Genomic DNA, 10302 nt, shown 5'->3' with positions numbered 1-10302 from the left:
TGAAATGAAATGTCATGCAACGAGTCTATTCTGTGGGAAAACATTCAGTCGCACTTTGCCAAAGGACTCTATCTATGGGAGTCTAGTGCTCGGCCAGTCTTAAGACAAGGAAGTGTAGCTCAGGGAGTCCATGGAGAGATGACGTACACAGCACCGTGTGAATGTTCATGCGTAGTGTTGCTGTGGTGCTTTACTCACGTCATACATTATAATTCTAGGTTGGAACAGGTCAGCTTAAGTTTAGCGCTTTACTGATGTTACATCTTCACTCGCTGTGCTGGGAATGTTCTCACGTGTGTATGGCCCCGATGGGCACACTTCTGGTGGATCCACTTGTGTAGCTTTTCGTTGTAAGTTGTTCTGCTAAATGAAAGTGAAGTTGTGGGCCACAGAAAGTGAATCGTCTAATAAGTAATGGGCTCAGAAGGCTTGCCAGGCACGTAAAATAGGTACTGCAGTTGGGCTAATTTAACGAGTTAGCTGATCTGAGCTACCTATTGAAAATGTATTATAAAATGCGCTGTTTTTCTATTGAAGAATGCAGAATGTAAATATGCAAAAAAAAAAAAGTTTATTTTTGTATTTTACTTTAAAACGTTATGCATTTTAAATGTTATTTTGTTTTTTGTCATAGCACGAAACACTTTCTGAAGTCAAAAATATTTATTTGTGAAAAATAAATCATTGCAATATAATTATCACATACAGTACAATAGGCCTGATGTTACAGTTAAAAGAATGTTATTGTCTGTCTAAATTTTCTTATAATATATGAAAATACAAGAATATATCACAAAAAATAGAAATTATCTTTGCATAAATGTAGGCCTACATTTTGTCAAAAGGCTGGCTGTACCAGTTACAGTATTCTGATGTCCTTTTACAATACTAAAACAAAAACAAACAATAATTGCTTTTACAAAGAAAACATACAATTATTACATTTGCATTCCCAAGTCAGCAAGTACTTTTCTTGAAAACGGCAATTTCTCAAACTCTGCTAATATCTCACAAATTCCAAATCCAGAGCAGGTGGGTGCTGTGCTGCAAAATGTAAGAAAATATATAAAGTGCCCATACAAAGAAATCCATGGCTAGCCAAGAAACATAGAGCAACACAGAGTTTTTAAATATAGGGTAGAAAAAGTTATTATTATTATTTTTACAAATGGGATGCATTTATCTATGCATTGTCTTTCAGTTTGTCAGGTTTGTCAGTTTATAAATAATCATTTTTGCACTTAAACATTTTTTCAAACCTCATACACACTGGTCACTCTTGGCATGACTAAAGTCCTTCAGATCAGCAAGGCTTCGACATTTAGTGCCATAAACAGCCAAATCGTGCAGTTCATTTAAGACTAACGGCACCACTCAGCCCAACTGTATGGCTATTTATCTGTGACTTTAAGGAAGAGGCTTGAAGGTGATCTGATCCCTTGACGGACTGGAACACACGCTACTCAGCAGAGATGCACCCAATCCATTCACACGTAGCCATGAAGTGGCAGGAAGTGCTTAAGAGAACAGTCGTCCAATAAAAAGGCAGAAGTGCCCGCGCGTGTCATCGGTGTACAGGAAGTGCATTCTAGAGGCTAACGGCTGGGATGTGCTGCAGAGACCCGGATGCTTTGGGAGAGGCCGCAGGAGAAGCACCTTAAAGAGCTTCAGACCTGCACAGCCTGTTGGCTGGGCTCATCTCTGTACATTAAGGAACGGCATGAAATCCCCGCTGACATCACCCCAAACTTTAGACCTTGGAAACAGCAAATACCAACGTGCCATTCCACTAAATGCCCATTGACCGTTGTGCTGCAAGGACCTTCACATTTCCTGACACTGTGGAAATCCAAATGTTTGCACACGCTGTTGAGAAACAGCCCCAGGTTCATGATGCTGAGAGTCATTGCCTAACTGCAGATCTGAGCAAATAATACAGTGTAGATTCTGATAAAAAAAGAAAAAAGAAAAAAAAAAAACATTTTAACCTCTGAAAATCTGCCATTCTGCTGGTGTCTGCAAGCCTCTTAAGACAGATTCCTGGAGCAGAAATGGAACTCAGCTGTTGCTGGGTTTCACTATCGTGACAGAGAGCCATGTCAATGGAAAAATACAACTGAGCTCTCTGTGCAAATTGAGTTTTCTCTCGGCGTTGCACTAATCATTGGAACAGAAATGTTTTTATAATTCACCCTCAAGTGAACAAATAAATTGTGCTTGCATATAAAATTTTATTTAGTAATTAGTGTGTTTAGGATTTATTACTTTCTTCTATTATTGAAATACTGGAAATATAATTATATTGCAGAAAAATAACTTCTTCCTTATTTTGTCCTATAAGAATACAACTTGGCTCAACAAGCACAACCTGGCATAAGTTTTACAATGTTGAAAGCATTGTGTTTTTGCCATTTTTTTAATTTGATGAATGCGTGCACTAGCACTGTGCCTAAAAACCTGTTTACCCCAGCACTTTCCCCATGCACACGAGTCATTTCAGATCTCTGTCATTATGTGAGATTTGAATATGTATTTAAAAACAATTACGCCTGCTAGTGAGAACGCCCAGACTGGGTAGGGGATGTAAATGCCAAAGCCAAAGACCTATTAAGGTCATCAGCCTACTGACTGCTGTTTGTTCTTCCCAGAAGCACAGACTTGTGGCCAGTTAGTCAGCCAGGAGTCAAAGCAGCCAATGCTAATGTTACTTTAGCAATCTGCTGCGTAACGTCCGTATGCAATGAATGGCATCTGTGCAGCCAATGCTAATGTTACTTTAGCAATCTGCTGCGTAATGTCCGTATGCAATGAATGGCATCTGTGCAGCCAATGCTAATGTTACTTTAGCAATCCGCTGCATAACCGTGTGAGAGCCATCCGTATGAGATGTACACCATCTCCATTGCACATCCTCTAACCTACAGATTGGGCATAACTCCCTTTCCTCTTCCCAAGTGGGGTGGAAGGCACATTTCAGTTGTGTGTGTTTGTTTCAACAATAAATAATTATCTATACCTGTATTATAGGTATTACTGACAACGCACACACAAGTATATCTGTGTGTAAATAAAGGAATTTGCATGTGTACTTGGTTGGTCACCAATCAAGATGCAAGACAGTTAAACAAATTTGATCAATAAATATGGAATTCAATGGCACATACTGTGACTTTCAGGGTGAAGTGTGACCAATGGGTCTGAGGAAGTCCCTCCCATTTTTCTGGGGTAAGCCCCTGTACCTGTGTGCAGTATGTGGAGGGGGTATAGCAGCATCCATGCACCCCACCCCGGCAGCTAGCCAAAATGCTTTTTTTTTTGGGGTTGGCCCACAAATTCAGTCCTTTTCTAGAAACTTCTTTCTCTCTGCAGTTCCTCTCAGATGAGGCACCACATAGTTTGTCCCCATAACGCCTCCTTCAGCAACAGCTCATACAACACGCAGCCAAGGGAATGAACAGACAAACAAATAAAACACAGCTCACAGGTCTAAAGTAACTAACATATCAACAAAGGTAAAGTCATGTAGAGTAAGTGCTCAAGACGAAGGCTCCATTTTTTAAAGCATTTTCTGCCTTAATAGTGCTTACTTGCCGTACTTGGCGTTTAAACCTTGCGGCAATTCCTCATAACAGTCCACGTAAATGTATGAAGGGATTTTTCACCTGTGTGTGTGTGTGTGTGTGTGTGTGTGGGTGTGTGTGCGTGCGTGTGTGTGTGAGAGAGAGAGTAAATGTGGGAGGTTTGCATAGAGACTCTTGTGCTTACGTGTGAACACAGCCCCAGTCTGATACTCAAGCCCTGGGAACCTGTCCGTCTTGCTCTCTCTCTCTCTCTCTCTCTCTCTCTCTCTCTCTCGGGTTCTACGTGCAGCCGCAGGACTCCACGATCATGTCGGGCACGTCGGTCTTGACGATGCTGTGCTGCGAGTTGAAGTAGACCATGGAGAGCGGGCGGCGCTGGATGGGCGCGCAGCAGGAGGACACCACCGTGTGGATGCCGTTGGCCTTCAGCTGGCTCAGGACGGTGGCGTGGAAGGAGGACGCGATGCCCGGCGAGCCGGCCAGGTGCGGCGGGCACTTGCCCATGCAGTAGTTCATGTGGTAGCCCTCGGGTGCGATGATCCACTCGTGCCACTCGATGTCGCGGAACTTGATGTAGAAGTCCTTCTTGCAGCAGATGCTGACGTCCTCTCCGCACCGCAGCGAGCGCTTCCCCCGGGCGTGGCCCGACTCGTCCTCCTCCCGGGGGCGCACCTGGGCCACCAGGAAGGGCCGGTGGGCGGACTCGGACGCCCCGCCCTCCTGCGCGCACAGGTCCCGCCCCTCTGGCCCGTCGCACAGCGCCTCCAGCCTCAGCCGCCGCTGCCCGCCGTCCAGGAAGGCCTGCAGGGCGTGGGTGATGGGGAAGGTGTGCCAGCCGCCGCGCTGCACCTCCAGGGTCTTCTGCAGGAGCAGCGTGCGGTTTCCGCTCCCCTGGCCCGACAGGTAGATCTGCGCGGTGGCGCGGGAGTCCCTGGAGGGGGCCTCGGGTGCGTGCACGTACAGCCACAGAGCTGACTGCAGCACCTGCATGTTCTGCTCGCGCTCCTGCACGAACTGGAACGTGAGGCTGCGGCGCACGCTGTTGGAGTCTGGGTCGTCTGAGCGGGGGAAAAGACGCCATTGTAAACGCTAGAGTACAGTCAATTGATTCTATTTTTACGGTTCAAAGTCAGGGTGAAACGATCAATAATAAAACGCATTACTTTGATGTTTATTTAAAAATGACCCTATATGTAGTTTCACAAAAGTATCTTGCGACAGTTATGTAACAGTTATATTAATCAACACGGCCCTATACAGATATCACAACATATGGGTCTTCAAATATTAGACATTGCAGTTATTCAATATTCACTGAACTGTTTTGTCAGTGCGCAATCATTGCCGAACTTAGCTAAATAAGTGCGTTCTGATTTTTTGTCTAACGGCAACTTTAAAGGGTGTGTCATTTTCTGTATTATTTACAGAAACAAAGTACATCAGATACAGGTCAGTTTCGGTACATCAGTCTAGACTTCAGCAAAATCTAAATTGCTGAGACCCTAAAAATATATCGCCATGGAACGATAGTCTTAAAGGTATACTTACATTCTTTTCAAATCATGGGCACTTATTTCTCGACTGAGTAACACGTATGAGCACAACCGCCTTTATTCTTAGACATTATATAAATTTAGATCCCATTAACATTTTGAGGACAAGTTGTAATCAAAAACGGATCGACTAGCCTTGATTTACCCTCTCTGTAATTTATTTCAGGAAAAACACATTGGGTGTGCCATGAATGTTTCGTTTTTTTTTTTTTTATAGAGGAAAGGTGAAGAACTGAACAATCAGAACCATAGACATCAAAATAGTTGGCTACCTTTGCTGACTAGATTGTGACAAATCAATGCCAAGGTCACTTGTGCACGCGCCTCCACGTCTGATTCTTCGATTACGTGGCCCACCTGTTTATAAGCACCAACTCATTTCCAGGTCAAATGGTTCCTGTGTTTTAAGAGATGTTTATTCGGTAGCCTACTACTCGTGCCTTTTACGTTTGTGGTTACAACCAACACAACATGTGTTACTTGATTGGATATTTTTGCATAGATCACACTCTGGGATTTGGCCAATACACGCATTAGAGTGGCTGAAAGAAGGGTGGAGGAAAGATGTCAGTCTTTAGTTGGTCAGTTCCGGACATCAGTATGAATTAACGCTAAATTTAAGACCAGCGCTACTGTGGTACATTGTAGAAATGTTGAGAACAAGATTGGTAACATTAGCTACAGCGTAAATCCAGATATGCACTGCGTCAGATTAAGTTTAGAACTAAATGACGTCGAGTTCCGAAGAAGTTATCCTATTTATTATGCAAAATAAATAAATAATAATAATCACATATACGAAAGGCTTGTTATAGCCTACATTTTACCTTTGCATTACGCGGTAATGTGTACTCTTTTCTATCTGTAGTTGGGAAGGAATGTCCATATCCATCCAGATATGTTTTCTCCGCACAGAGAGATAACATAGAAATGAGTAAAAACTACTTTGAAACATTGTACAATCAAAACGACAATACTTTTGTATTTTCACACTAATTATACTAACGATTACAAACACCTCGTCGTATGCGCATTACGCGCATTTTGTGCCATTTTTCTATTCATTGAAATTTGGTATCTCGTTTTTGTAAGCCGCAACTCAAAATGTAATGGCGAAATTGCGTCCTGGACTGTTTATTTTAACTTGAGAAACAGTTAAAAGGCAATCTAACTTATCTGGCGGTGTTCCAATTATAAGTAATGGATTTGGTGGGCACGTGAGTAGTTAGTTAGCCTACTTTTTCGGGCTGCCGCACATACTCTGCTATCATCCTTTATATAGGCCCATCAATATTGTAACAAGAACATGAATGCAGAATTACACAAAGAAAGAAAAGTAACTCGAGCAAGCAGACCGGTCAAAAATCTCACTTCGCAGAACTTACCTGTATCAGCGAAACTCACGACTTCGTAGCCTTGATCTTTTGCACGTGCGCTCTGCCGGTTGTTCTCCAGTTCGAATGTGCCATCCTGTCGGACGCGTCCCGCGTGAAGCTTCCGGAGAGCGGTGAGCAGAGCAGCCCTTGGCACGGCTTGTGTGATGTTCGGTCGTTCTTTCAGGTGCAGCTTGCTTAGGATCTGCTGCTTGGCTATTTCGATCAACAGTTTCTCTTCCGAGCCCTTGTCTATCGTCTGCATTTCACAAGACCCGCAGGTAGCTGCGTCCACACCGTTGGCCACAGCGGCCAATATCTCTACCACTAAGACGGCAAGCACCAGCAAAGTTGACAGCAACATCGAGTGCAGCTTGCAATGCGTATACGAGCTCATCTTAGCGACTGACTGGAACGAAATAATCAACAGCAGTCTTGCAATCATTCGCTTTTCGTGTTACTTTTCTCCCCCAGCTGATAAAACAGATAGTGCAAAGTACGGAAGCTTTACTGTAAACGACGCAGACCTGCCTAACTCTTTGTGGTTCCTGATGATGCTGTTACTTGCCAGACGCCGCAGAGACTGGGGTGACGGAGGACGGGCACTACACTCCCTACACCTGTAGACGGAAAGATCTAGGGTAATCCACCAAAAGTTGCGACACATTAGCGGGATGCACCAATGAACGACTCGCAAATATCACAGAGAGAAGTGTGTGTGTGGGTGTGGGGGGGTGGGGGGGTGGGGGGGCAGGGATCACAGGCCAGGTGAGGTAACATAACCTATAAACCGGTCAGTTACATGTCAGCATGTATGCCATGCTGTAACACATAAGTCGATGATGGGCTCCAGTGACACTCCTCGTAAACATCGCCCTTGTAATCAAAACCTTTATTTAAGCACGCAGAAGACTCGTGCTTTGCCTCTTGGAACTGTTGCAGGGAGTTCAATATGGCAACAAGCCGGTTAGCATTGAAATCCAAAGTACGAAATCTTTCCTCTTTGATCCACTAACCTTTCTCCATACTTTCTATACACAGTTTTTTTCTTTTTGCCAACGAAAGGCAACGCGTGTATTGTAAACATGATGCAATTATTTAATCATCGGAAAGTGACGTTTTCCTGAAGAAAGGGAGAATGGGACACACGGCTTTTATCGTGTACTGGTGCTTTGACAACAGAAATAGACAGGACTGAAATTAGAACATTCGCCTAATTATTTTTTCTAAAAGCCTGGCGAAAAAGTTTTAATTAAAGCGCACCCTACGTGGAGGCCTGACTCACTGATGCAGACACGCAGAGGTTCGGTGTGCCGTTCCTCGTGCCATGTGCATTCGTACAAGATATCTGTTGCTTCACTGTGTAAAGCAAACTGACCTGGTTAATCTGACTTAAAAAAAGGGATGCGGGCTAAAATGTAGGCTGTGGATAAAAACAGAATCTTTGTAAATTAATAAAAACTCCCACATCAAACATGATGACTTTTCTTTTTTCTTTCATTTACATTAAAAAAACTAATTTTAGAATGTATTAGTCGCGTTTATAAAAGGTGCTGGCAAACTGAAAATCAGATACAGTATGATAAAGGATAATGAAAATGATACTCTAGTGGAATTTATTTTACAGTGAGGATTTGGTCATGTAATTCTGGTATCACCCTTTTCTCTAGTGAAGAGACACTACTCACTACTTGTAAACAAACTTTATTATTTAGTGGCTTACATTGTGTAAAAATGTCCACCATCACACGTATTACAATTTTAACAGCGGCTCTTGGTGGTGATAAACAGAATAATATTCGTAGTTTAAGGACACAGCAACAGGTAACAGTGCACAGAAAACTGTTACCTGTTGCTTTTGTTTTAGAAATACAGCTACGAAAGTTCAGAAAGTGGTTCTCAGACTATATATGCAGGCAAACTTTCTTCTAAATATGTTGATACTATTTACATTTTTCTATTCAGGTGTAAAGGTAGTTAATTTTCCCATTGAAGAACATATCTGTGACAACACTTTATATGATGCTTGAAGGTAAGCTTTTTATAGCCACTCAGAATAAATTTATATATCCAAGCAATTTACCTGTGATAACCAACTGTCAAGGACTATAAACTGAACACTAGAAATATAAACATGGCATAATTTGTGTATTTACAGCCCCTTGCCATTTTCCATTGTTCCACTGACAAATTTTATGCTCCCAATCGCACATTTGTGATAAAATATAGAAATTTGCATTGTATTGACATGCATATAGGTATGGGTTTTGTTTACTGAGACAGGCTAAATTGCTTACTACTCTATGGCATCTTGCACTTGCTAGTTTCCTGAGTTATTTTATCACTTTGTTTGTGGATGACATTAGAACACTTAACTATTGTATCATCATGTCAGAGTCACGGCCTAAAACTTAGATGTTGGAAGATGGCAGGCGTTTTCTTGTTAGAAAGCCAAACCCTCTAGGTTATGTTTGCTTAATTTGTTTGGTCTGTGCATCGACAGAAATGACCTTTTCTGACAAAAGCTTACCACACACAAGAAGCAGAAATTGTGTTGTCACTGCGCTATCCATTTTACCAAACTTCCCAGATGCCCCTGGCAACTGCCCTTACCTGGTACAAAATTAGACTAGCTGTTTCTCAACCAAAAAAAAAAAAAAAAAAACAATGTTCCAAATGTTCCATTTACCACTGTTTACTGATTAAATAAAATAAAACGTGTTTCAGCTTTATGTGTAGATATCCCAGTACCGAGTCTTGTGTCATTGCCCCTTGTGTAAATACCCTCGGTTGCAAAACCACAATTTGTTTGAATTACTTAATGTTTCATTGTTATCGAATCCCTGTTAAGCGGCTACTCCCAGAAGGGGCGACCTGAAGCATAGTTTCAGCTGTATGCGCCGTGACCAGTTACTCTTCTGTTATCATGATCTTACACTACGACATAAAAATAAAAAACGTCTTTTTAACCACTTTTTAAAATACTTCTCCACTTTATATTTATGTCTGCATTGTCCGATCAGAAAAAGTTTTGTTCGGTCAGAAAAAGGATGTTTCATAGCATGTCTGATTTACAGTAGCCTACAATAAGAAAATGGAATTAGAGATAAATTGAGCCCTGTTTTTTCTGAGTAGTACAATTTCGCCACCCAGTGGTCAGTTGTAAGAGTTGCATTTTATTCCCATTTTATGGACAGCTGATTTGTTACTCTCGTACCACCTTGTGAGTGTTCAGTATACTGTTCGTCCTCTTTAAATATTAAATGACTTTTTTTTCCACATCTAACTTTCGAAATGTAACTTTCAATACGTGAAATATGAAATAGGAATTCACCTACCGTCTATCAACAATGGAAAAAAGTAGCTGCCAAATATGAAAATATACACATAATCGTTCTCTAGATGACAATGTTGCTCACGGAGACTTGACTTTTTGGAACCACGAATCTCAACATGCACATACAAACCTTTGGTAGTTTAGCATAAACAATTAACCGGTGATTAATTGTACAAAACTCAACAAGGAAATAACGCATACCAGTGGAAATTTTGAAATATGTTAATTTCTCGGTAACAGGTATTGTATACAAATATATGTATGACGTAATTACAAATAGTGCAAGAAAACGAAGGCAGCAGGAAATGATGACGTTGTACCCTCGTGCGTGAAGGAGTGACGCTACACACATAGAAGCCGGAGCCGAGGGGAATGGTGTTTTGTTTCTTTTTTTCTTTTACTTTAAACCCAGAGTCTTTATTCTTTAGTCACTATCATTTCTGTCCTTTATTTGATAG

General features: G+C 41.8%; 1 protein-coding gene across 1 annotated transcript; it reads right to left on the bottom strand.

Moving 5' to 3' along the window:
* Positions 1-648: 648 nt before the first annotated feature.
* LOC118210638 (inhibin beta B chain) lies at positions 649-7185 on the bottom strand. Its single transcript, XM_035386973.1, has 2 exons — positions 6520-7185; positions 649-4639 (listed from the first exon to the last, which is right to left on the bottom strand). Exons 1-2 carry the CDS (start codon positions 6950-6952, stop codon positions 3861-3863), a joined length of 1212 nt encoding a protein of 403 aa, XP_035242864.1. The 5' UTR covers positions 6953-7185; the 3' UTR covers positions 649-3860.
* Between the last annotated feature and the right edge of the window lie 3117 nt (positions 7186-10302).

This window comes from Anguilla anguilla, chromosome 13 (assembly GCF_013347855.1).
Source record: "Anguilla anguilla isolate fAngAng1 chromosome 13, fAngAng1.pri, whole genome shotgun sequence".
NCBI classification, from domain to species: Eukaryota; Metazoa; Chordata; class Actinopteri; order Anguilliformes; family Anguillidae; genus Anguilla; species Anguilla anguilla.
The sequence above is the reverse complement of the archived record's forward strand: the minus strand, read 5'-3'. Positions and strand labels throughout refer to the sequence as shown.

Bases quoted from the DNA above. Each gene is read 5' to 3' on its own strand.
- LOC118210638 (XM_035386973.1), bottom strand. From the start codon at position 6,952: ATGATTGCAAGACTGCTGTTGATTATTTCGTTCCAGTCAGTCGCTAAG. The intron at 4,640-6,519 runs GTAAGTTCTGCG...TCCCCCGCTCAG, and splicing joins CGTGAGTTTCGCTGATACAG to ACGACCCAGACTCCAACAGC.